This window comes from Micropterus salmoides, unplaced genomic scaffold (assembly GCF_014851395.1).
Source record: "Micropterus salmoides isolate LMB-PRFRI ecotype aquatic unplaced genomic scaffold, ASM1485139v1 Ms_hic_scaffold_12, whole genome shotgun sequence".
Lineage (NCBI taxonomy): Eukaryota > Metazoa > Chordata > Actinopteri > Centrarchiformes > Centrarchidae > Micropterus > Micropterus salmoides.
The window spans coordinates 22,034,422-22,062,255 of record NW_024040263.1 but is presented as its reverse complement, the minus strand read 5'-3'; the positions used below and the strand labels follow the sequence as shown (position 1 = coordinate 22,062,255).

General features: G+C 43.9%; 1 protein-coding gene across 2 annotated transcripts in view; it reads left to right on the top strand.

Moving 5' to 3' along the window:
- Positions 1-399: 399 nt before the first annotated feature.
- Positions 400-27,834, top strand: part of mxi1 (max interactor 1, dimerization protein) — a 38,600-nt gene continuing 11,165 nt past the window's right edge. Inside the window, exons 1-3 of one of the 2 annotated variants that reach the window (XM_038713962.1) lie at positions 400-755; positions 3,259-3,361; positions 7,200-7,229. In XM_038713962.1, coding sequence (XP_038569890.1) covers positions 527-755; positions 3,259-3,361; positions 7,200-7,229 — 362 coding nt within the window. In that variant the 5' untranslated portion in view covers positions 400-526. Of the gene's footprint in view, positions 756-2,486; positions 2,982-3,258; positions 3,362-7,199; positions 7,230-27,834 lie in introns of those variants that run through there. The other variant, XM_038713963.1, reaches the window with a different exon arrangement.

Sequence of the window (27,834 nt, the reverse complement as noted above, 5' to 3'; positions counted from 1 at the left end):
AATTCTACCAATACTATAATGCTGCTATAACTGCTTGTACCGACCACCTCTACTAGTATGCTATTGCTTCTACTTCTCATGGCACTATTACTTCTGCTGCTAATAGCCCTGTTACATTGTAATTACTAATGGATAAAAATACATCAAACTCGGACTGTATATAAAACATACTGTATTTAAAATAACATACTAATCTGTGAAATCAGTTTCACCTGGTCACATTTGAATATCTGTAGGCTATTTATTTGTTGTCTTTTACCCTGCATCTATAACAGAAGGTGTTCCATGGACGGGCACAAGGACCATGCGGTCTCCTCAGACAGAAGGGGGCTGGGCTCTCGTTTTCCCATACACCACCATCTACTGACATTGGCCGCTGCTCCACATTAAACACCCCGCATTCATAAAAAAGAAAAAAGGAAAAGAGGAACCATCTGACAAGAGCAGCATCCACTGGTAGCTGCCTCACTGTTTACTGCACTCAGCATATCGCCCGAGGAGAAGCCGCACAAACTAGGAGGAAAAAATGGCCAAAAGTGAGAGGCAAAGAGGAAGTTTGAAGAGTGAGGAGTTCTTCTTTGATTCCGAGGCGTCTCTCTTGGATCAGCAAGATTTCGAGATGTCTAGTTGCCCTTTCAATGACGTCTTCAATTCCAAAGACTCCCACATGGAGCAGATCAACACTTTTCTGAAAAATGTACAAGTTTTGCTGGAGGCTGCTCGGTTTCTTGAGAGCTCCGAGCGGAAGGACGGAAGTGAGTTTATTTGTGCAGCGTTTGATCCTTTTCATTTGCCTCTGCTGAATTTCAGGAAAACAAGACTTCATTGTCAATAGACTCAGACAACAAAGGGCTGAGTTCATTCAACTAAGCACCACTGCCTGCTATGAGCACAGCCTGTACCTGCACCAGACTAATATGAGTGATGTAGCCTACTCGTTGCAGTTATAGGAGAGTGTAAACATTTAGTGTTTCAGGATTTTCTGGACTGTTTTTTTACCTGCAATCTCTGCATGTTGGGTACTCGGCTTTATTGCGCCTGCACAACTCTCATCCGAGGAATCTCGAATTTCATCCTACAGCATAGATAAAGCAATGTGATATAATGATTGGGTGTGTGGGTGTGCAGTTTGGCTACCACGACATGATAAATCTGACCACATTGCAGCGCCCTCCAACTCAGTTTAGGATGATGTCATTGTGTCCCCGCTGACTCGATCGAAAAAACACTAACTTTATATATAGAACGCAGGGGGAACATCTGAATGGCGAATTGGACATTTATAAAGCATAGAAATGTCTGCCCTGGCTGTGTAATTTGCTTGTTTTTCAATTTTAGCTTATGAGGAATTAGGCAACTCGAGATAGGGTTATTGCAGATAGCATGGCCTCTCAGATTGCAAATAGACCCAGGCCCATTTATTATGTAATGCCAGATATTTTTTAATAAAAGGTATATTAAAAACGACGTTCATTTTAACAAGTCATGATTTAAAAACATTGTTTTCCAGTCGCTTCCGTGTGCGTCTGTCCGTGCAGAGCTGTTTTGTGCAGGAAAGCCGAGCATATGTGCTGATGCGCGTTGCAAAAGTCCTTTGAGTAATATCACCTAGCTATTATAATGTAACGTGGGAACAGTGCAGCAGCAGATCTCCGCGGCGCACCTCTGCTCTCGGTTGTTTGCTTCCTGCTATTTGTGGGCGTGTCGCGCTGGCTTCCACATGGCGCAAAGCTCCTCTGCGGTTGGTCAGGTGCGAGCTCAACCCTCGACGCCTGTCAAAGCCATCCGCCAATCAGACGCCCCTTCGGTAGGGACGTCATGTGTTGCTGGGCCTGGCTTCATTCAGGGAGTACACCCCCACGGTCCGGGTGAACCATGGGATTTGTAGGGTTTATTTTGTTTGTTTTGCGGCGAGATGACACTCGGAAGATTGACTGTGAAGGGAATACATGACACACAATGAGTAGTGATGTTTACTCATTAATGTGTCAGATAACCGCTTCAATCGATCCATTAATGATTGATGGCCCAAATTAGTTGAGATTGGCTGCAAAAAACGACATTTGAACAATTCTCAGGCAGTAGGCTATGGGCCTGAGATCTAAAATGACGGTGCATGTTTCATTATTTTCATTTATTCCTACATTGTCATCAGTAGCAGCAAGAAACTCGATTAAACTTAGCAATAATAATAAACACCATCATTATCTACACATCATCTGTGTTCACCTGTGGACTGCACTGTTCCACACATGTATATGTTACTCATTACGCTGGCCTGTCATAAGTACAGTTGAAGCATAACATAATAACCGACGACGTTTGCCGTGATAAATCACAGTAGAGGCTGGTTAAATTGTGAAAATAATGAATATTGTTCATGTTTGACTGCTTTTTATAAATGCATCGAAAGACTCGGGTTCCCAGCATGCCTCGCGTTTAGACCGGCCTCTCTTCCGCTGTCTCCGCCTCTCAGCTGTGCAGCTAGGTAAACAAACAGGACAGGAGAGGGAACGGGCAGCAGCAGGCACTTTGCTGGCTCTGGCCTCCCTCGGGGAACTTTTATATAGTTTATATACATTTTTGTAAACATTTAATATCGTGTTTCCTACGGACTTTTAATACTTTGATACACTGGTTTTGACATTTTCTAACAACGAAACCTGGCAAGGATTGGCTGGAGCTTGCCAGCAAATTTCCCCCCTTCTTCTTTCGACAAAGGCTGCCGATGAGCCAGCGAAGACACCGAGCACGATAACAACGTTTTTTTAAAAAATTAGCATTCAGCATAGTGGCAACAAATGTACTGTCTTCCCTGTTTTTAAACAGCGGCCTTTCGTTGCTGCTGCTCAAAGCTAACATCACGTTAAACTGAAGACAGCATAGCTGACGCCAGCCTCAGGGAACCATGACGGCTGTTCAGCTAATCAATATCCAACGGTTATTGGAAGCTGCGGAATATCTAGAAAGGAGAGAACGAGGTAAATAGGCTATATGTTGAAATGTGTGTTAAGCTGAGACACAAGTGACAGCGCTAACATCTGCCCTGTTTACTGCTGTTCAAATAGTAAACGGTCAGTACTGTTTTCGCAATGAACACCAAAAAAGGAAGTGCTGCCAGCTAATTTTACCCGTGCACTGCAGAGAGTCACTCACGTTTTACCTGTACGTCAACCTTAGGTCTGTGGCGGAGGGATGACAGAAAGAAAGTGTCTAAACTCCACTAACTGTTAACCACATTTATCTTTCTTTCAACAGAGTGTGAACACGGATATGCTTCGACGTTTCCGTCAAATCAGAACACAAACTACCAGAGGCAAAGGAAATTCCGAAATAAGAAGTTCAGCAGTAACCACAACAGGTAAGAAACTGCTCCCTCTTTCATGGTGCGGTCCCCGGTGAACTGTGGGGACTGTTAACGCTGCATACTGGTAGATAGACGTTCAGCTTGTAAACTGTCCTTTACATGTGGTTATACACTCGCTGACAGGGCTTTGTTGCAACGTTTGGCAGACAAGCGAGCTGTCACCAAAGGGTGAATGCTGTTGCGAGCATATCCATATCTATAAAAAAAAAAGATGTTCCCTAAACGTGTAGGAACGTGTTTAATGCATACGTGCACGTGACCGTCCATACCGCTGTTTTGTTGGCTTGTGGGGAGGGGGTTTAGCGCGCTAACAGCTCTGCGAGCTTTTCATCAGCTGATTGTCAAATGGACTGCAGTGGCCGTGTTTAGGGATCGTGGTGAAAGTGACGTCTGTAAAACGGGAAAAGTCATTTGTGTTTCCCATTCCTCAACCCCCTGCTTAAATTATCCCATAGGCCTTTGCTCTATTTTAATGTGAGTTATTGTTGTAGGTTTTGGTGGTAGTCAAGCTCATTTGTTTCTAAAGCTCAATGTCTTCTACACTGTGGGAGAGAGGGATATTTTTTTTTAGTCTTTTGCCCTAAGGGGGAAAACAGCTATTTATGGATGGTGTTCTTTGCAGACATCCAAAGGTGAATATATCGAGATTTGTTCTGCACTAATGATGTTTAAAGTAATCTTTATGCTCTGTTTCACCTTAATATATGTCATAAACAATTATAGTTTATAGAACAGACTACTAAACATATGTTCCACGACACACATCAAGCTTTTGATGTGTGTTGTGGAACATGTAGGCCTAATCTATTCTATTGTTTATCTGGATGCAACACCGTCTGATAATCACATCAGTTGCTGCTTCAAAGATTAAGGCACTTGTCAAGCACAATGCTTTCACTGATGACAGAAACTTGCATTTAGTAGTTGGAGAAGCCCAAGTTAAGAGCCACTGGCATTGTGTTTTTTTCTTGGTTCTAGGCTGCTTATATTAAGCTGTCCATTGACAGTCATACATCAAACGCAAGCCCCTCTCTTTCTCTTGCTCTCTCTCTCTGAGCCTTTTAATATTAATGCAAGAGCGGGCCACAAACAGGAACTGCGCATTACTCATGAGCGCAGAACGCTGCCTACTTCTGCATGGCAACAGTCATGATCAGATATAGGTCTGAGGCCGTGTTCATAAAGCTTTCCAAAGAGTTAGTCCTAACGGGGACATTCTTTGTGATTACATAGAATAATGATGTTTCAGAACAATGTCATATTTACTGTAAAATGAAATCCTCTGAAAAGCTTTTCACAAAACATCTTGGCCCTTAATACAGCTCTTTAGGAGTTGGAGGGTGCACTTTAGACAGATTTTCACAAGCCTGAGAAAAAACTACACCAATGGTCCTGCTGTCTACAGAGACATGTTCACAACTCACACAGTGAAGTAACACCATTTACCATTTAACGCCATTTCTCAGCCTCATGTTGTGATGCAGTCTAGTTCATTCCCACTGGAATAGCACACCTTTCCAACCATCAAAACAGTATTCTTTTAATTTCCCTAGTGCTGTCAGGCTCACAGATAGGCACTTTTATTCAACAGTCTTATTTATTTCCTGCCCGCATAGGTGAGAGAAATCTTGCAAATAAGTCAATGTTGTAAGCCATTTTCGACACCTCGCCATGACAGATTACAGTGTCCACATGAGTAAGGGCTCCATCCATCAGAATACAGAATAAATGTAACAGTGCATTTTCTTTAAACACATTTTGCTTTCCGGCACGAGTTTGCTCTATAGCTACCTTCTCTGTAGCGCATTGAGGCTTAAAGTGAAGGGCTTATCTTGACTCTGTCCTCTCTTTACCTACTGTTTATAGTAGGGCTGCTTTATCTCATTGACCCACTCTGCATATACATGCACACACGCATACACATTACGTGTACATGTCTACAGAAGGCGCTATGCCGCAATGATGTGCGGCCTCCAGCCAGTTTATAATCTGTATTGCATTGTTGTTGAGCTCCAGACACACATAAATCTGATTTGGGAGACAGGGAAAAGGGTTTGTGATGATAAAATCCTAAAGCGAGTGGACACAGATCGGACATAGATTGATCTCTCTGAATGAGAGGCCATACTAAGATTGTGTGTGTGTGTGTGTGTGTGTGTGATTGTGGGGTGCTTGGACCAGGGCATGTGTTATTTTTAAAGTAACAGACAGTGTATATAACATCAGTAATGCCCTAAAATGTGTGTATTATCACTAGCTTTTCAAATTTGGATGTTTTTTGATATCATCATTAATATTTCTATTATATTTAATTTATGCTCAGATAGAGATGAGGGTTTCCAAGCAACACAAACACAGCGCAAGCACAGTGACAGCTGATGACGCAAATTATGCACTCCAAAGTGTTCATTTTCTGTTAGCAAAACTATGGCTCTGACTCACAAACGGTTACAGAAATCAGTGGATCCACTGCCATTAGAGAGTAATTATATATGTATGCCTGCATTGAACAGAAGACATGACTATTAATTTTCCCTATAGAGAAGTTATTTTAGAACTTTAAGCCCATTTTTAAGATGACATGTATGAGGGTGGTAGTAGTCAAAACAGAAGAGATCAAGCTGGTTTACATTCCTCAGTTTTTGTAAATTTATTTTTAAAATTGCAGTGCACAGCCATGCAGGACTACTGCAGGGTTGTAGAATATGTAAGTTGAAACCTGTCAAGAGCAGACGTGTGAGCACTTAGTCTCTCACAGGTTTTCAGGAAATGGCCCAGACCAAGCTTACATGTGAACCCTGTGTTTTGCTGTGATAGCAGCCACTCAATCTGTCCATAGACCTTGTCAATCAAATACTGTATACTGCCACAGTCTTGCATACCCAACTAAGTGAACAATTATGTAGTCAAATAGAGACATGGTGTTTCTAGTGGTGTAAATAATTCAACTTAAAATAATTTCCTCTGAGGCAGGGACAATTTTTACAGACTGAACTGCAGCCTTGGACAGTTGGAAGTCCCTCTGCCTTATCCCTCTCTACCTCCTTTCTCCCCCATTTTCTTATCTCCTCTATTTCCTTCCGTATTAACAAGATGGCAGTCTTGTCAGCAGAGCTAAAAACAGACCAGGAAAGCGTTTTGCAGTATTGATAACCCACAATATAGAGAAGTGCCGTGTACATGACTCAGGAGAGGTTGAGCACATCATCCCCCCCCCCCCTAAAAAACGATGCCCCTTGAGGCGAGGTGGAGTGCAGTTTGTGTGGATGAGAACTTGGCCATTTAAGCGTCAGGAGGAGGGCTTGTCTCCCTTCAGTATGTTGCCACACAAAGAGACTCTTAGGAACTAGCTGATTCACTTTACATTATTAACAGAGCACTGAACACTGACTGCTGCCTGCACGGGGTGCGTATGTTTGTGTGTTCGTTCGTGCTCATTGCTCACACTTAACAACAGCACATGCGTACACACACTCACTTGTGCACAGTGTGAACTTTGGTGAGCAAAGGGGACTGCAGTGTCACACACACACAGAAATACACACGCACAGACTCCCAGAGTTGTGCTGTGCATTATTGAGGAAGAGGCCACAGGGAATGCCTGGCTGTCACAATGACGTTTGTTGGTGTAAAGACTCCAGTGTACTGGGCACTAGAGTTGGTCTCGTTTGGGATTAATATATATATATATATATATATATAAATCATATAGTTATTATGCATTTCCCTTACACGACAAACTGTACAAATCCACCTCTGTTCTTTGCATGTTGAGTATGCAAAAGTCTATATTTGCTCTTCATGTGACCAACACTCTTTTCTGTCTTTGCAGGTCCACACATAATGAGCTGGAGAAGAACAGGTGAGTTGGCATTAGATTGAAAAAAAGTCCTCTTTAAATCACAGAACACACACCCTGTGACATGTAAACAAGCCCATCATGTCCTACTTTCATTTTGCTTCTTCAAGTAAGCAGGTCCACGTCAACAGTTCCTTAAAACCAAAAGCAAGGGGTGAACCAGTTGTGGGTTTAGGACGTTCCTTACTCTCTTTTCATCCCCCTGTTCCCCCCTCTCGTGCACATAGTCTTTGCACCTTTTTAGGTTATGCAACAGTTTGGTTGCTGTGCTAAGGCCTTTCAGTTACATGGGCAGGCGAGGGTGCACACAGGCTGATCTGGGAGTCAAAAGTTCAGTTGTTTTGATGCAAAGCTCATTTTTGATTGGTATGTCGTAGTGGCAACAAAGTCGGCCCTATATCTGAACAAAACATCCTTTCAGTAGCTTTCTAGCCTGAACATATTTCTAAACTGCGCTATATCTCTGCATTTAAGATAGATAAGATAGTATCTTCCATGGAAGAAATGCGAGGTATTCAGGGAGACCTTGGCTTTTGATGGTTTACCACACTGACTTTGGAAGAGACTGAACACTGGGTTCTTAGAAACCCTTATCAGATTGAGTTCACCACCCACATAGGGTGCTTGCTGGTGTTTATGTTGTGTGACTTTGCAGGCTTAAAGAGTGAAGCTGTAAGAGTTTTCCTTCAACACCATAAATAAGAGCGGCTATTTATGGTAAATGGGTGGGGGGGGGGTCCCTTCCATTTCATTATCTCTGAGAGTGTTTGTACAACGAAAGGATGTCGGAGGCTGGATCCATTCAGTGTAATTACATATCACCTCTGCCTGTTTCTCACCATTCTCCCTGGTAGCCTCTTCTAAAAGGATGGGAACATTGGAAGGAGAGGTGTCCAGTGAGTTAAATATAGACAAGAGTGATGTGTCATCTTGGTGCTCATATGTGATGCCACACAAGGCCAGCCGGTCGGCTGACTGATTGCGGCACCCGTGTGGATTTTTGCTGTGATCCACCCACATAAAAAAATTTCAAAACAATTTGCCAGCTCGGATGTTTGTTCCTACAACACTGTGTGAAGGCTGTTTCCGTCACTCCTTCCACATTCTTGCAGCCAACTACTTTGTAGTATTGCTTCTTCCTATGGCCATTTATGGCCTATAGATATGTCTGCCAATCAGAGCAGACTAGTGTAAAGCCTGTAGATGACAGAGAGGAAGGAATCAGTGCTGGCTTAGTTTTAGGTGGTGGCATAGGACTGAATTAAGGTCACTGCAGATTTATGAACCACTAGAGGGATCATTTAATTAAGTGAAATTAAACTTCATGCATACTAAAACAAATGTAGCCAAATGTAAACAAAAGAGACTACAAAGAGACTACTAGTTTTCCATCAACATGTTTTTGTTCCCGTCATGAGTACAACATTCATTGAAACTTGAATCCTGCTTTTCCTGGCTTTACCTTGCTGGTCAATGCAGACATGGAGAGAGCGTGGCAGCAGAGCAGAGCAGGCTGGGAACAAGCCGTCCTGTACTACACCACTGTACCAAATCCAGATAATGACACCCTGTTTCACCCCCCCTCTCAAGTAGTGTGTCCTCAGAGAGGCAATTTGTTTTGTAGCAGTAAGAACAGTAAGAACAAACAGATACCACAATATCCTCTGAAAATCACACAGATATCAAAAAGGAGAAGCAAAAACACAGAATACATTAGTACTCTATGTTTTAGTACCATTAAGATAAAGGTAATATTTATCAGCATGGTTGGGTAATCAACTGATATTACCTTTTACTATTGGAGCTTAGCAGTAAAATGGGTATGAAGTGGTATGAGTGTTTGTATATGTTAGTTTTGGCTAGTGAGTACTTGAAGTGCGACCGTGAAAGCAGGGTCTGAAACTCTAGGGGCAGGGAGTCGGTGCTGTCAGACAGGATAGATTCTGCTTTCTTTAACAACTGTTTGTCATATTAATCATATACGAGATGAGAACCTGTGATACTGCTACAGCCCTTGATCACCTTAGTTAGTGCATGTTTCAGTTTCAGATTGAGAGAAGCATACCAACGGATAAAAGAAAAAAGAAAAATCTTCTTGTCTTTGTTTTCACCTCGACACAGTGAGCATGGTGTTGTCGCTTAGTAGTTGAGCAGGACAAGGCTAATTTGAATTTCCATTAGCAAAGAAAGGGGATAAAAATTGAAATGGTAATCCATTTTTTTTCAAAGCACACTTAAAGTCAGAATTGTTTATAATCCCCCCTTTTTTGCCAGCAGTTAATCCAATTCCCTTTAAGCTTATGCCTCACTGTAAGCTATATATATCAGGCATAGTTGTTCACCCTAGTGTGTCAGGCTTATACCATGATTCGACAACAGCAGCAGCTTTCGTTCCATCTCAGCAGACGTCCAAGTCATGTAAATTGGAGGCAGCCAACACTTATCAACCTTGTTTATCTGCCACTGGCGAGACGATTTGCCTTGCATGGCTACCACAGGTCTTGATAACCTCTGTGACGAGCAGACTCGTGACAGGAGAGACCACAGGATGCGGATAAAAGGGACCGAAAGAGGGGGTAAAAAAACACATTCCAGATGCTCACACTGAGCGGTGGGACCAGATAACATGTTGGCTCTGGCGCTTTGATCGTGTACCTAACAGTTCCATTTCACTTCCACATGTCACTACTAAATTACACTGCTATAGTAGGTTTAACAGTAAAAGGTTGGTATGCCGATACTTTGCAGTTCCACCGCTTCGATCTCACAGCCTTCCGCATATTAGTCCCTTTTTTTTCAAAGATGTTAATAACACATTCCCCTGCTCATGGTTAGCTGTTGGGTGATCCTTGTTTGTTATGTTGTTTTAAAGTATTAATAGGTATTCCATGCCTCAGTGTTTAATCTATTCAACCTGATGTTTTTTTTTCTTCCCGCTTGTATGATGACTCTGTTTATGAATAATCAATACAACAGCCTTTTACCTGCTACAATAAATCGACAAGAATCGCTTATCATTTACCCTCCTCCTCTACTGCAACCTATTCATAATATAATAATACACACAGTTAATTATTTTCCCCACAGTGCCCAGGCAGTGGAAGCAATATTAGCCACTTCTTTATGAGGGGAGTTAAGTGAACAATGAGGGTTAAACACCTTTCAGTGTGTGCTTTTGGAATATTAAAAAGGCTCTGTCTTACCCATTAGAGTCCGGAGCCTGTTGTCCTTGGGTGGCATGTAAGGAGCATCCGTGAGGTGGAGTTGTTTTGGTTCAGTGGTATGTAAAATGGTAAATGATGATAGTCACAGCTCATTTGCGATCAACTTTGGATTGGTGTGGGTGCTCCCGTCCGGAAGTGTCAGTCAGTATGAAAGGGTTTTTCTCTTGATGCAAAGTACATAAGCTTGTCAGAATATATGGTCAGATTTTAGAACTTGCTCCTCTTACATGGCTTAACAAGATTCTGTATTCTGTTCAGCTACAGGCCTTGTGATAGACAGTATTTAAAGTAACAAGAACTCCAAGCAAAACAGGAAAACTACTGAATATCACTGAAATAGGTTTCACATTTTTCAAATGGTACGAATCTCTGCTGAGATTGAAGCCCCTTGTGTACAGTATTTCCATTCATCCTAACCAGTGGGCTATAAACTCAGTACTGTTGTTCCAGCCTTATGGTTGTATGAGCAGTCAAACATGAATAAGCCTGTGCTACATTTTCTCTGGCTGTGCTGAGGCTCCGCGAAGAAAGCCAAATTGCTTTCGCAGTCTCCAGTTCTGTTGTCTTCCCAGTGAGTGTAACCTATTCGCAGGCTTTGCTACAGGGCCTAAAACCATTTGTTCTGACCAACGTGACGACTTGTAAGCTTTTCTTGGCTCAGAAAAGCAGCTTAAGGGACTTGATCTTTGGTCTGGTGAGCCCAACTAAAGCATGCACATGTGCTAAGGCCCCCCGCCCCCACCAGCTTGACTTTGGCTTAGCAAACGACTGTGTCAGAGGACGAGGAAGTAATTGACAGGCTGATGGGATGAGCGGTGGGATAGGTCAAACATACCTGACTAAAGGAAGCCTTGAACAGCACGCAAGCCTGATCCAGACTCCCACCGTGTCAGTGTGTGCACAGTGAGCATTTCGGTCCTGTAATTAACACAGTGAGACGTGAGCCAGTGTCGGGGTGGGACCAGCCACCAGAACAGTGAGATGGTGACCAATTGTGGCTGTGGCAACAAGTCTGCCTCATCTACCGAGGAATTTGGCAGGTGCCCAGCTGTAATGAGGCGGCCATAGTTTTCATTTATTTTGTCTCATAAGATGGTAGAATTACCTTATTTAGGTGGTGTAATTTGCACGACAGGAAATCACCTACTCCTTACGTTCAAGACAGGATACTTGCATTTTCACTTGTGTGCACCTGGCTGCTGGCTTGCCAGGTTTCTAAGAGTAGAACGTTTTTGCAGATTGGCACTCTCAGTCACATATCTTTCAAGAGAGGCACTGGCTTTTTATGTCAAGAAATTGAAAAATCCATAAGCCTAAAGAGAAACAGTGTAGATCAAATAGACCAGGTTTTCTGACTTCCTAATGAGCCAAACTGGAGGGAAAGGCACAAGTGACAAAGGGGACGAAGCACTGCTAAAGGATGAAAGAAAGTAAGACTAAGCAGACCTTTTGCAATGTTAGCATCCTGTTAATATAAGCTGAGCACTTCTGTAGCTGCCACTTACAGCGAGAACCTCCCAGTAAAGAGAACTGAGGACTTTTTTTTAAACAATTAGCATATTCTATAGAGTAGCATCTCTCATTTATTATTATCTACAATAAACAAATCTTTTGTTATTTTCTGTAATTTCAGTATCAAAAGCTATAATCTCATATTAATAACAGCTGCTTGAGAAGTGCCTAGTGAGAACTTTGATGCAAGGACTGCAGACCTGTACAGTTCAGTGGACATATTCGTTTATTCGGATTCCCATTTGCTGCGACTAATGTGGCAGCTACTCTTCCTGGGGTCCACATACAATAAACAGACAAAAAATACATAAACCTCAACAAACATATAACATACAAGTTAAAGTTAAAAAAAGTCTCACTATGTGTGTACATGATTATGCAAGCTACTGACAATGTAAAAAGCATCACAACACAAATTATACAATAAACCATTCACCTAAGCTCATCAATGTTTGAGTTTATTATTCAAGAGATTTTTTAATAGCCATATACAGGTGTAAAGAAGGCCCATCACAGGGGATTGGTTGTTGGTATTTGAAGGCTCACTCCTCACTCATCTCGTGTCACTGTTCTGTTATGTTGGCGCCTTCTTGTTGTGCCATTATCCTGCCGAAGTGCGTCCGCACCACATTCTGTGGACGGACCCTGTAGCCATGCATAACAAGGGCCCATGGCCATACGGGCGTAGTCAAAGCACGGGCTGTCCTGAAATGGGAACATTTTCAGTGAAATCAGTTTGTTTGTAGGTGTTCAAATTAATCAACTTGAAATAAGGACTGTATGTTCAGGCTGTACTGCGGTATTCTGCAGTGTTCAGTACCTCCCACGTAGTGTGTTGTTCAACCTGTGCCACTAATGGCATTGTGTCGGGCTTGGTGATGAGCCCACTGTGGGCCAAATGGATGGGGCCACGGTCACATACTGTTCCAGGAAGAAATGCTCCTGTTTTTCTTCCCTCTTTCCTGGAGCAGCTTGTCATGCTTGCAGCTGAGCCAACGTAATCTGTACCTTAAGGAGAGAGAGAGAGAGAGAAAGAGAGAGAGAGAGAGAAAGAGATTTTGATTTTTCAAAACACACTTTTATTAGTCGCTACTCGCTCACACACGATACATTTATATCGTCAACACATCAGCATACACCAGCTGATCAGCCTGGACAGAACACAGCACCCTGCCATGAGCCCACACTGACAAAAAAGTTTCTAAGTCCTGATTTGCTCTGTAAAAACTGAAATCTAACAATAACCTGGACTTCATCATTTTCACAAACAACATCTTCACATTGACGGCTTGATCTGTCTCCACCTTTTTTCTCCTGCTCACATACACGGCCATCTTAGCCTGACCCAGGACAAAGTTTATCAGCTGACATTTGTTCTTCTGTTGTTGAGTGTATTTAAAACCACAAATAAAAATCTGTTTAGTAAAAAACTCTTTAAAACCCCTAAAGATGTTTTCCAGCAAAACAAACAGAGACATGAGACGTGTGCACTCTAAAAAACAGTGAAACACGGTCTCCCTCTGCAGACAGAAAGGACACTGGTCCTGTACATTCCTATTCAGCACAGACACAAAAGAGTTTACAGCCAGTATTCCATGAAGGATTCTCCACTGTAGGTCTGCATGTCTCTTTGTCAGGGGGGGTTTATACAGAGACCTCCAGGCAGGTCGAAAATCAGGGCTTAAACCCAAATGAGTCCTCCAGGGGGTGTCGCTACGTCCATTAAGTGTCTTTTTGTTGAGCGTTTTTACCAACAGTCTGTACAGTGTCTTTCCTGTGGCATCACTCAGAGACACCCCAGCAGAGTTGACCAGTAAAGGTCCCGAAACATCGGTCAAGTCAGGAGACAGAGTGGTAGAAGGATATGGGTCAGTGTCGTCCGGCAGCAGAGAGCCGTCTCTATAGTCCATCAGGAGAGAGACCTCGTGTCCCGTCAGCTGATGTCTCCAGTGTCTCAATAACAGACTGACATAGCGGCTCGACCTCAGCCCCAGACGAACCGCCAGACCAGCAGGACGGTCCAACCGAGGTCCGGTCAGCTCCTCCACCTGCCCCAGCGTGGAGATCCTGGCAGTGCGGAGCTTGTCAAACAGAGTGGGTGAAAACCCCCCAAGACAGTCCAGACGTCCTCCAAACAGAACAGGCTCCTTAAGCAGCCAATACAAGGAGTCAGTGTGTCCCTGTCTCTGTTTGTTCATCAACATCCATACTTTAAAAACACTTTGGTAAAACCCAGGCAGAGAGGACATGCACACACCTTTTAAGTTCATTAAAAACAGAGACAAGTTCAGTCCCAGTCCACCAAACTGCTGCAGAATACAGTAGGACAGTGGCCTCCACACCAGGTCTGCAGGCCCAGTGAGGAGTCTCTGGACAAACTGCAAGCGGAAAGTAGCCCCCCTGCTGGCCAAGTGGACCAGGCCCTGCCCTCCTTCCTCTTTTGTAAGGAAAAGCATGCTCTGAGGAATCCAGTGTAACTTGTCCCAGAAAAAATCCACTAATATTCTTTGTATGTTTGGCAGGAGAGAGGGTGGAGGGTCAACACAGGCCAAACGGTGCCACAGAGCCGAAGAAACCAAATTATTTGCAACCAAAACCCGACCTTTAAAAGACATTTTAGGCAGCAACCATTTCCACTTGTTCAGGCGACCTTTGACCTTCTCCAAAACTCCATCCCAGTTTTTCTTCAAAGATGCTTCGTTTCCCAGAAACACCCCTAAATATTTCAGCCCTCCTGTTTTCCAGAAGAGGCCTCCAGGCAGACTGAGCTGACTCCTCAGCCTCTCTCCCACCATCACAGCCTCACTCTTCACCCAGTTCACTTTAGCAGATGATATCAGGCCATACAGATTTAAGGTTTCTCCCAACACATCAATATCTCTCTGCTTATTCACCAGAACGATGATATCATCTGCATATGCAGACAGTTTGAAAAGAATGTCACATTTAGGAAAACAGACACCAGAGAGAGCAGACCTTAGTCTGTGAAGCAGAGGTTCAATGGCCAGAGAATATAACATGCCAGACAGAGAGCAGCCCTGCCTCACCCCCCTCTGTACACTAAAGGGAGCGCTCAGGCCTCCATTTATCTTCAGAACACTCGCAATGTCACAGTACAAAACCTGGATCTTGGCTATGAAACGTGGGTTGAAACCAAAGGCAGTCAGAGTCCGCCACAGATACTGGTGTTCAACCCGATCAAAAGCCTTTTCCTGGTCTATTGAAATCAGACCAGTATCTACAGCCAATGAACTAGAGACTTCCAAAACATCTCGAATCAGAGTGATATTGTCACTGATAAACCTACTGGGTACACAGTAGGTCTGGTCAACGTGAATGACAGACCCCATCACCTGTCTGAGTCTGGAAGCCAGGACTTTAGACAGGATTTTGTAGTCCGAGCAGAGTAGCGACACAGGCCTCCAGTTTTTCAGCTCCTGCAAATCACCCTTCTTTGGCAGCAGAGTGATCACTGCCCTCCTGCAGCTCAGAGGCAGACGACCCGTCTCCAAACTGTCTCCAAGCACTTCCAGCAGATCCTGTCCCAGCACACACCAGAAAGACTTGTAAAACTCCACAGGAAGGCCGTCAATCCCCGGAGCTCGACCACTCTGCAGACTCATCACAGCACGATACAGTTCAGGTAGAGACAGCTGAGCTTCCAGCTCTACATTGTGCTCATCACTGACCTGAGGAAGATCAGCATAGAAGAGCTCTTCTACCTCTGGATGGTCTGTCAGCTCGCTCCTGTACAGTTCTTTATAGAAACTGGCTGCGTGCTTTCTGATCTCAGAGGAATCAGAGACGCAAACTCCGTCTCTGGATCGAATGGAGTGAAAGATCTTTCTCTGCCCGTTTTTCTTCTCCAAACCAAAGAAGAAGTGTGACGGGGCGTCCATCTGTGTGGCGTCCAGGAACCGAGACCTCACCAGAGCCCCCTGAGCTGTCACACCCAGCAGGCTGGCCAAAGCCAACTTTTTAGATTTTAGGGAATCTAAGTGTCCCTGATTTCCTGTGGCCCCTACTAGACCCTGTAGTTCTACCACTTCAATCTCCAGATCCTTCAAAGATCTGATAATGTCCCTGGTGACATTGCGAGTGTACTGCTGACACAGCTGTTTAATCTGGCTTTTTCCAAAGTCCCACCACTGCTGAATACATTTGAAATCAGCCTTAGTTTCTCTGTGAGTGAGCCAGAAAAACTCAAAAACAGACTTAAAGGCTTTGTCATGCAACAGTGCAGTATTAAAATGCCAATAAGCACTGCTCAATCTGACGTTTTTAATAAAAACAGAACAATAAACAAGACAGTGATCAGTAAAACCCACAGGGTTAATAAAACAACCTTTAAAGACATTGATGTGATGCTTGAAACAGTAAAACCGATCTAATCTAGCCTGAGATAAAACATTCTCTTTGCAGTGACTCCATGTGTACTGTCTCTGACTTTTATTAAAGCTCCTCCACACGTCCAGCAGCTCGTGTGTTTCTATGAGCTGTTGTAGGCTCTGTGAGGAGGCCCTGTGAGGCTCCTGGTGATTCCTGTCCAGCTGTGGATTCTCTGTACAGTTAAAATCACCTCCCAAGAATAAAAACTCATCACTACTGCATTTTCTGACAGTATTGCTTAAAACACTCAGTACGTGCAGCCTTTCCGCAGCATTACATGGGACATAGACATTTATCAGATTCATCTTTATATTCTCATACTGAACTTTAACCTTCAGTAGACAGCCTTCAATAACTTCCTCTACCTCACAAGATGCAGGCAGGAAACCTCTGGAGAAGAAAAGCCCAACCCCTCCACTGCAGCTGGACTGATGGCTCAGAACAACCTGCCCTGGCCACTCTTTCTTCCACTGACTCTCATTTTCAGAGTTACTGTGTGTTTCCTGAACCATCAGTACGTCTAGTTGCTTAAACTCCATGAGTTTAAAAAGGGCAGCTCTCTTTGCGTCCCTCGCTCCATTTAGATTTAAAGTGCCAATTTTAAAGTGACCCATGGAGAGAGAGAAAAATAATAAAGAAACACAAAACAAACATTTCAGGAAGAAAAAGAAGAGAAGAGGCTGTTTAAACATCATCACCAATAATTTGAGCTTTCACCTTAATGATCAGCTTTCTGAGGCGATATATCTCCTGCTCTGTGAGGCCTTCATCACCAAAACCTCCTGAAGCTCTGGTAAGAGGTTGAGCTGAACTGACAAACAGTTTCAGGTCTGGGAAAAAGTTCTCAACCTTCAACAGCCTGAGACCCTTAGTGTCCTGAAGGAACTTTTGTATTTGAGCTAAAGTGTAGCTGCTGCTCCCCTCCTCTTGTGTGAAATCACTGTTTTCTAATGAGCGTGTTTTTCTGTCTTTCTTTCCTTTGGCAACTTTAGCTCTGCTCTGAACACTTTCTGTGCTCTTTCTCTTCTGTGCGATTTTCATTAGATCCTCATCAGATATATCCTCATCCTCAATAAAGTCAGAACACACTGAAATATTGCTGCTCTGAGAACATTCATTCAGCTGACTGTTATACACCTGTTCACTGTTGTTCTCATTTTCTCCCTGGTCAATGTTCAGTTCTGTTTCTGTGTCTCCCTGTCCGCTTTCTCTTTCTTGCAGTTCAGCATTAGACACACTGGACATGATTTTATTATCAGACAATCTCTCAGCGACTTCCTTGGCCAAGGAACATCTACCGGGATCCTCCAACGCGGCCGCATCAGCCGCAGCTACGCCGGGCACTGCGTCAGGTGCCGCAGTCCCATCGGTACCGGGGGCCTCGCCACCGGTATCGGGAGAAAAGGCCGCACCGCCAGTAGTGGGAGCCCCGCCAGGCACCGCGGCAGCTTCCGCAGCCCCACCAGCCGCGCCAGCGGCAGCCGCGCTGGGCACCGCGGCAGCGGCCGACGCCGCGGCAACATTTCCCTGCTCTTTTAAAAGTTTTTCGGGCATGAGCGAATTAGATGGCCCTCTGCACCACAGCCAAAACATTTCATGGTTTCCGAAGTTGCAAACACCATGTAATTAAATCCGTCCACATTGAAATTAAAAGATAAATTAATTTCTGCCGAGTTGTTCTTTAGCACCATGAAAACCTGTCTTCTGTGACAAACAACGTGTTTTAACAATGGAGACTTACAGCCCAGGGACACCATCTTGATGGGGGACATCACCTGTCCATACCTGGATAGCTCTTTTAACAATAACTCATTTTTTAAGAACGGGGGAGCGTTGGAGATGGTAACTTTCCTGGCAGGGTTAACCAGAGGGAGAACCGGGGTAAAAGTATCTTTAATAATTACCCCTTTTTCTACCACATCGTTTACTTTGTCAGTATGATCTAAAAACACCACAATGGCTCCGTTCATGCGGGAGGCAGACTTAATGCTGCCATAACCCACCACCTCTCCCACCGCTAAACTCGCCTCCTCCACCGAGCAGCTGACAGCCGGCACCAACTTCACTGCATGTCGGCGTGTCAGCTTCACAAAATCCACTTCCACATCTACAACGGGCATGCTGCCCAGCCAGGCTGGAAGCAACGCCACCAACAAACACAACCACAACAGACAAAAAACTCTCAACTAACACGATATAAAGAGACAAAAGACACACATAAACATATGAAAAGTTTGGAAACTCACTCAACGCAGCGTTCACCACACCACCACTCACTCACCTTCCACTCAGAGAGAGAGAGAGAGAGAGAGAGAGAGAGAGAGAGAGAGAGAAAGAGAAAGAGAAATAAAGGGGGCAAAATTGGATCCTTGCTGAAGACACAAGACAGACTCAATTAGGCTAAATCTGACTATGGCTTCTATTTTTAGCTGTTCAGCTGGGGGAAAAGGGGGGGAAACACCACTGCTTAGCAAGTTAGTGAGTTTCACTTGAGTGAGTGAGAAAGTGAGTGTGTGCCTCTGTGTGTTTCGACACATGAATGTGAGTTTGCGCAATAAAGGTTGCTGTAGAATATTAGGATTCCACTCCTACCCCCACCCTCTATTGGATGTATTATAACACATCCACAGCTGTAAAGAGGATGTGGTCTGAGAGGACAACCCCCTCCCTGCCCCCAAAAGCCAACATCTGGCTGGCTCTCCCTGGCTTTACACCAGACCTGTTTTAGGAGTTTTAATCCAAAGCTTCTTCCCTTACCCCTCGAGTCACCCAGGGCTAGTGAGGGTTGTGGGAGGGTGAAATTGGGTGGCGCAGGGTGTTGGTGGGATTCAGGAAGAGATGAATGGAAGGAAAGCTGGACAGATGGGGCGTCCTGGTGACATAGGGATTTAAGACACTGACCGTGACACGGTCCGCAGTTAGGATCAGTTGTCGCATGTTATTCCTCCGCTAACAAAAATAATGGCAAAATGCCCCCAAATAAGGTTTGGTCCGATGGATCAGGATGTGGGTACTACTCCAGTCACATGATGTGTGTGTTCTGAAGGGATCTGAGGGATTCGCCAAAGAGAAGATGTTGATTACATTGCTTGTCTCACCTTTAGGTGGTTATGATTACAGTGCACCTTAAGGCATGCCCCCCTCCTCCATCTCTTTCCCCCTCTGTCCCACTAACCCCCCCCCCCCCCCCTTCATGAACTCCATCTCTTTGTCTCTCGACTTCTTCCTTTTTTCTCTCTCTCTTCCAACCTTTGTCAGTGGAGCAGATTAAAAGGCAGTGTGCACGTGTGAACTAATCTGTGTGTTAGTGATGGGCTTCACTCCCAGAGTCTCTTGGCCCTGCCTCACAGCTAGCCCCCTGCTCTCAACTCCAGTGAACTCTGCATGCGTGCGTGCGTGCGTGCGTGCGTGCGTGCGTGCGTGCGTGCGTGCGTGCGTGCGTGCGTGCGTGTGTGTGTGAGCATGTGCTTATGTCTGTGCTGCTTGAAGAGGGCAAATTGCTGCACTATTATTTCATCCCCTTTCCTTTCAAACTCACTCACCTTTTGCTTCATCTCTGTTTCCGCTTTCCCCCAGTCTGTCCACCATCCCTCCTCTGCACTGTTGCTATGCGTCATGGCAGATGCCGGTTGTGGCTTGGAGTTGCTTTAGCGGATTTAGCATGACAAGAGCATTCGTCTGCCTAGTAATCAACTGCGTTTCACTTTATTTACCTCTTGTGGCCTGGGGATTGGTTGAGCAGGGGCAGGATGGGTTCCTGCGAGTCCAAATTGATTTTTGAACTCCCATTTGCATTTTATTGCCTCCAGTCTCGAGTGTGGTTTCAGCCCTGTGTCCGCATGCGTTTTTACAGTGTGTCCTACACACACACACACACACACACACACACACACACACACACACACACACACACACACACACACACACACACACACACACACACACACACACACACACACACACACACATCTCTTTTTCGGGATTGAGGTCACAACTGCCTGAACGTTCAGAAATATATCAAAGTCCCTTTCCCACTCACCCAAATGCAGCCATGCGTTTTTGCCCCTTCTGCATTTCTTTTCTCTCCCCTGCCATCTAACCAGAATGTGGGTCATCATGCAGCATAGTTCCCATTCCCAAGATTTGTTAATAATTATTAATTCCTCAGATGAGAAAGCGCTTGCTGTGTGTGGGAGAGAGAGGAGCATTCCTCTCATTCCTCTCATTCTTCTCAACCCTGTTTGTCAAACGTAACAATTCACTGTCAGTTTGGACAGTGTAGTAAAACCCCTCAGTGGATGATTGAACTGTTAGGACCTGGGCCACAGGCTCTCACACCCCACTAAGACAGTGGCACCCGAGTAAGAGCATTTTCTTTTCCTGAAGAGCATCCTGAACAGTCAAGCTGCCCGTGTTAAAGTATGTTTCTGTCAAAAGTTCTGTGTCCTTGTTTCTTGCTCATGTTTGCTGTCACTGGTGAAAGATAAAGAGATTAACAGAACTTTTCTAACACAGCAGTCTCGTGAGCACTTACATGCGGTCACTGTCAAAACAAAGAAAATACCATTAATGTCTTAGTTCACTCAATGTGTCCTTTGTAACTCCACGTGTGAAGCATAGCTGTTAATCTTTCAGGGTTAGGGCTTAAATCTCCACTAGTGTCACCCATGCATAAAATATACACACTCGTGGCCCTTTGGATGAGTGTGCTCGACACAAAGCTTGCACGTTTTTCATGTGCTTTCTAGTAGTTCATAGTATTTGCCTAAACACGTTTCATGGATATAAAAGCCTGAGTCCGAACTTGAAAAGAGCAACTAGATTTTTGTCATTTGCCATTGCTAAACCAAGTGGAAGTCCTGACAGACTGACTTTCGTTTGTGCCCATGGCCAGTTTCTGGGCAGATTACTCAGACAGAACACCCCCCTCCTCCCCCACTCTCTATATCTGTCTCACCCTCTCTATCTCGCTCCGACTCTCTGCATCTATCCCATCTGTCCGTGTTTCATAAAGGAGATGAGGGAAGCACCAGTCTGTCAGTAAAAGAGAGGCTATAGTTGCTGTAGGCCAAAGGTTGTTTTAATCTTGCATGTAGAAACGTGGCGGACTAACTGACACACCAGCAGTTGATGAGGTATAACTTTCAGTACACCAGCTTAAATGTACAGCTCTCATGTTTGCGTATCTTTATCTCAGTAACAGGGATGTCATTCTAAGTCTTAAAGTCCTAAAGGTTTCAGCAGTTAGTGGCGCGGTCCAATGCATTGTCCAGTGGGTATTAATGACTCTATAACATAAAGTTACATGTCACATGCCGTGCATGGGCTACTGCTAGAACTCTCTGTCATATCGTAAATCAACAGTTTACAACAGGAAGGGAAACCTAGAATAATGATCTTGCCATCCTAATCCAGACGTATTCAACATATAAGCTTGTCTCCTTTTGCATTTGTCATTTCCTGAACCTGACATTTATAGCTGAGATAATAATGAAGCCATAGTTGGCTAAAGGACATAAAGGCGGGCGCCAGTTTTGTAGCCTGGCTGTTGGCTCTTTGATGACTGTTCCAGCAGTCAACCTAGTGAGTGGTAGTTAAAAAGCCTATTCAGTCAGGTGCCACTGTCTGTATGGGTAAACGTGTGACCTTGACTGCAACCCTGACAGCAGTCATGTGAGAGAGGGAGGGAGAGAATGCCCCACCATCACACCTCCATAAAAGAGAGAACGAGAGAAAGCCATAGAGGGCATAAAAAACAGAGAATCCTAGAAGAGGCATCTTTAGCTGAAAAAAAACACCCTGCTGTTTGTGTTAACTCAGTGAGCCAGTAAACAAAGGTGGTGAACATACACTGGGAGCTGCTGCGTTTCCTGTAGCTTGGTTACATTACATTATAAAGGGTCACGTGTGTAGGGCACAGTTGTTAATGCACATTTCGAGTTTATTCTCCTGATCAAATAATTACCCTCTGCATGCCTATAAATTAAGCCAAATGCAGGTACTTTTTTTGATCATGCGATCACTCATTCCATTGTATTTCACTGCCAGTTAAACAGTATTGGCTGAAAATGGCCTGGGGGTTGATGAAAGATGCCAAATGTGCCATAAAATAATTGTGTTTCATTGATCATCTGTCCTCAACAGTTTGAATGTGTTCTGGGTTCATCAACGATTCCTACAGGCAAAGCAAACCATCATGGGGAACAAATGTAGGGGCTGCCGTGTGGGTTGAGCCCTGCCCCTCTCCATGTATATTGTATGTCACCATCTGCAGAGTATGGATCAGTGTGTCACATGTTCACATGTTGTTTCACTAGAGAAGGTCCGGACCAATAAAAACAACCAGCAACTCACGTTTGCTATTTTTAACCGTGAAATAATGGATTTGGAATGTTTGGAAGGTAACGCTGAAAACCACAGAAAGAAAAACATCTGTGCCCACATTGTCTGTGTTACATTTAATCGCCCTCCTCCACATAGTGAGATAATTTGCCGTTGATTTGATGTAGTGCTGAATGGACATGGCTTAGTCTACTTTAAATGAGGCTTTGCATTACAGAATACTCTAATCACTCCAATAATCTTTGACATCACTGGGAATCATGATTTGCGGCTGCTTCAAATGAGCCTAGACACAAGAGGAGTAATAAGGCAGGAAAGGAACAATACAACCCACTCGCAAAGTCAAGTTCTTATGTTTTTTTTCTCCCTAAGAAGCCCTCTGTAATGATGTCTTAATTTCCTTTCACATATCAGTTTAGGAGATTTACCACAGAGACGTACATTGGTGATGAGTAATTAGTGTAATAACTGGGTGAAGGGTCAGATTTCGTCCCTCTCTGCACGTAGTAGAAGTAGGTCAAATTGGGAGGATGTGTGTGCGTGTGCGCTAAATGGGTTTGAGAGAGTGTGGGATTTGCCAAAGTGAATTGACTGGTATCTGGGCTGGAAATCTGACCCTCCCCTTTAAGAGTGCGTCCAGTAATTATGTCAGACATCTTGGATGGCTTGAGAAGTTATCCATTATTTACATGTTCGCAAGTTTGAAATCTAGGGCAGCCATTCTTTTTCTCCCCCCATCAGCTTGCGCCTAGACTGACAGTGATGGTTCCAGAGGACGTTGAGTGAAAAATAAGCAGAAACTCAAGTATGCTTTTATCAGTGCTGTTTTCAGCTGCATTTGTTTCCTGAAAAGAAGAAAAAAAAATCCCATTCTTTCTGTGTCACTCTTCAGGCTCAGGTGTTCTTTGATTGTCATTTGTTTTATTCACATCCAGAGAATACTGCCCACAGGAAACGCCAAGCATCAGATATGCACAGATATATGTCTGATAATCAAGCAAGGCCTTCAGTTTTTGTTCAGACAAAAAACAGAGCAATTGTCTTGATGGCTCGCTAATTGTGTACATAAAGACTGAGTAATGTCTTCAACATAACAGGGTGAAGTTAAGGAAGTAAAATGTCTCATGAACATTTGTTATATTGTCATTGAAAAAAATTATATCGCAATAATTATTGTTATTGTTTGTAATAAATTATTGTAATTACGTTACTTTTTTTAACTATTTAACTCCCAACACTGTATATTTGGCAAATTTCTGATAATGGATTAAAAGCGTACAGCTTCAGTTTTTCTTACTCCCTCACATTTTTGAGAAGTCAGCTAAGTCCTAATATTTATATCAGAGACTACTAGTGCTTGCTCACAGACTGAATTAATTCTTCACACTAGTTGTCGCAGTCTGGAGGTTTGTGATTGATCAGTACAGCAGGGTTAAAACATCCATGGCCTTTAGGAAGTTGTGTACCCCAGGAGCAAGACAATTCGACAATTCAACAATGTAAAAGTCAGGACAGTCTGTGTGTTGGCATTTTAACAAGACTGAGCATGTGTTCAAAGGAGAATTCAAAAGCTTTCTGTGTTCATGTCTGTACACAGCATATAATCTCCTGACATACATTATAACTCCAGGTCATTAGAATATTTTCATGACACTACTCCACTGATTTCTCTTGTCACTTTGATGAAGTTAGAATTACAGCTTAATGCTGCCATCACACTTATTTCATGTCACACTTGCAAAAATCTACAGGGATATTTGTCAGTTTGTGTCTGACAGTAGTTTTTGACTACACAGATGTCAGAATGTGTGTGTGTGTGTGCCCTGCAGTGCCCATCCAAAGGCACATGCTCTTTGCGTGTGTGCGTGTGTGCGTGTGTGTGTGTGTGTGTGTGTGTGTGTGAGTAAGAGCAGAGCTGTTGTTTACTGCACTGACGAGAGATGTACATATGATGTGCGTAGGTTCTGTAAAAGCTATCTATGGTGGGCAGCTCTCCCATACCAACAGGGAGAGCTTCTTTAAAAAGGGCTCTGCTTCAATCAGATTGGAGGCAGTTTGACGCATTTCAAGAACAAGTTAAACAGCTACGGTGGGATGGAGAGCAGAACAGAAACACTCATGTATTACCAATCACACATGTTTTGCATGTGGTTTTTAACCTCTTAACGAGGCATTTCTGCATTTGAATTGTACTGAATAGGAGCAAGGAAAAAAGAAAGTTGTAGGATATGTCCGGTCCTGCACATGATTCGTCGGGAGGAGAGAGGAGGATGCATGAGGAGGAAAGGTGTGGTGCAGTGACCCGTAGGCCGGCTGGCTGCTCGCTCACATGCCAAAGCCAAAAGGCAGCGCTGCATGCTTGCCTACCCATCTGGGGCCCTTCAAGAACACACAAGCTTTAAAGAGACACACATGCATACACATACATGCTGGTAGTGTGGAAGAGCCCCGTCGTCTCAGGAGGGAAGGGAAGGCCGGCTGTGTCTCTGTGGTGAGCCTGCAAGTTGTGCGTTTAGGATTTGGCACACCTGAATTATCCCATTTTTGATGGGTGTGTAGCAGCAGGGTGATAAATCAGTGTTTTCACAGTGTTTTCCCCCGAAACCACATATTTGGTTAAACGGCTGTCAATTCTAGTCAGATCTTTATCAGGTCAAAATGCAGATTGAAATTATGAAGATTTGACAGGGATTGAAACATTGTGGACAAAATTAAATGAAGATTAGCCTGCATGTTCTGACAGACAAAGCATTGCCTATACTATCTATAGTTCCATAAATCACCTACAGAGGCCCCAAGGGACAGTAATCATGATGAACGGTAGATAGGTGTACTGCCAGTTTTTAGCATAATTGAAGGTATGACATGCAAAACAAGTATTGCACAATTATGCAATTTTTAATGCTAAAACCAAAAAATTGCTCTACAGTTAAATATGTTCAATAGTGCAGCAGCCCTTGTTACCTAAATCACAAGGGTATTTGTTTCACTCCTATTGATTTCAGGGTCATTTCTGAACCAAGCCACTATTAACTAAGTCCTCACTATGTCGGAGAAGAACGAAGATTAACTGACCATCTTCATTAACAGGTGAAAACTAACAGCTCCTATCTGTACTGCTCTTTCACAAACGCTGTTTCAAGCTGTGGCAACCCCCTTGATCTCCTGTGGAGATTTGGTTTCCCTTTGAATAGCCAGTTGCATTATAAATCGATCTGTATTGAGGCTCAGTAGTGTGCTGCCTCACTACCAGAGAGGGCGTGGGATTTTAAAAGCAGCTGTTTGCCAAGGTATATCTGCAGGGCAGCCAAAAACAAAACGAAACCAAAATGAAACACGCGATTATATTCACTTACATTTCCCGTAATCTCCCTCATCTGAATACAAGGAAGAACAGGGCTTTTTCTGCCTGTGTTGTGTTATTGTCAGTGAGGGATTTGATGTCCCTGCTGTGCGTGACAGTTTGAAGCACAGGCCCTGTTTAACAACTGGCCACGTGTTATGTAATCCGCCACAGATGAAGAGTTCCTCATTCAGGCAGCCTGCATCCTGCCGTGCCATTCATCAGACGCTAGAAATACAAAGTGCAGAGCTGTAACCTTCCTTTACTATTAGTCTGCATTAGGGGTTTTTGAATTTATGTTTACTTCTTTGTCACGTTATTGATCTTTTTGCCCTTTCAACAATTTCCCACCCTGTCTGTTGCGATATAGATCCTCTCATGGCCTTTGATTCTGATTTGCTGTTTTGCTTTGGTTGAGTGTTTTGAGTATTCAAACAATGTTTTTTTTTGTTTGTTTGTTTTCTCAATTTGACATTTTATAATCATTGCATTGATTTATTATTTTTTTTCTAAACATTTTTTGAGCTTAATGTAGTGAACTAATGGCTCTTTGACATGCTATTGCTCGTGAGCAGTTTAACCCCTAGTCAACATGTTGCCACATTAACAGCAACCTACTGACACAATGCCGTCCTTTGATGTCACATCCTTTAACGAAGTTTACCTAACCAAGCCTTAGCCTCAGCAGCTGAGGACATGGCGTTGCGGCGATTCACAGTAAATCCATAGCTGTTTATGTAACTGGCACCAGTCTTTTCCAAGAACTCAGGAAACAGTGGGCTCTGTTGCTAGTTGCTGTGTTACGTGGCTACAAGAGGGCGGAGGCAAAGAGAGATGCTGGCTGCAGCACGCAGGTATTTATGATCACAAGCCGCCACTCATATCGTAAGCTTCAGATGGCTTAAGCTCTTTGGCTACATGATAAAAAAGCCTTTTCAGAGATTAAGGACCTGCCTTGGGGGCATCACCAGTTACCAGCAGGTCATGCACCTTTAACCCCTTATTGAGACAGTTAGAACTAGCAGACCTAATGCAATAAACTGGCCTCTGCCATTATCTTTAGTTGACGGAATCGGTAGATTTTTTTTCTACCAGAATGATTTCTGAAATACTTTCCTGCTGGGAGCTCAGTTTTGACTTCCTATTACCAGGCAGCCCAGTGTGATGAATTACATAAATAGTACACACTCTCTCCTCTCTCTCTCTCTCACACACACTGTTCCTCAGGCGCTCCCTCTTGTGCTTTATGGTGCTTCTTCGCCTTCTGTAGTTATCAGAGTGCGCCACGGTAGAGCACATCATGCACCCAGAGATTAGGACAAATGTCATGCCGACGTCTTACTCGCCTGTGTATCAGTGACAGACCCGGTGAATGCTGCCAATCAGTAGCTTGCGCTGCTTTAAGAGGAGATCACACAGTACATAAGGTAGCTGTCAAAATTACAGAACCGGGACTCAAAGTGCTGAAAGAGGTGAAAGCATGGCAGAACCCCCCCCCCAGGCCTCCTTCTCTTCATCATCATCATCATCATGTGGGAGTGGAAGGGTGTTTGTGGTTTCACACTGACGCTGCCAAACGTGGTGATTCAGCAAGTGACGTCTCACACCACACTCACTAATAGAAGTCTCAGCGCTAAGAACTATAATGAGATATGTCGGTCGTAGCCAGGTCTAGAAATGTGGTCATACGTGCCTGTGTGGTCAGTTGGGTCGGGAAGAAGGGAGGGTGGGAGACGTACAGGAGTGGTGTTAAGCGGTGGTTATCTGAAGTTGTCTGCTGAGATGGTTGTTTTAATCT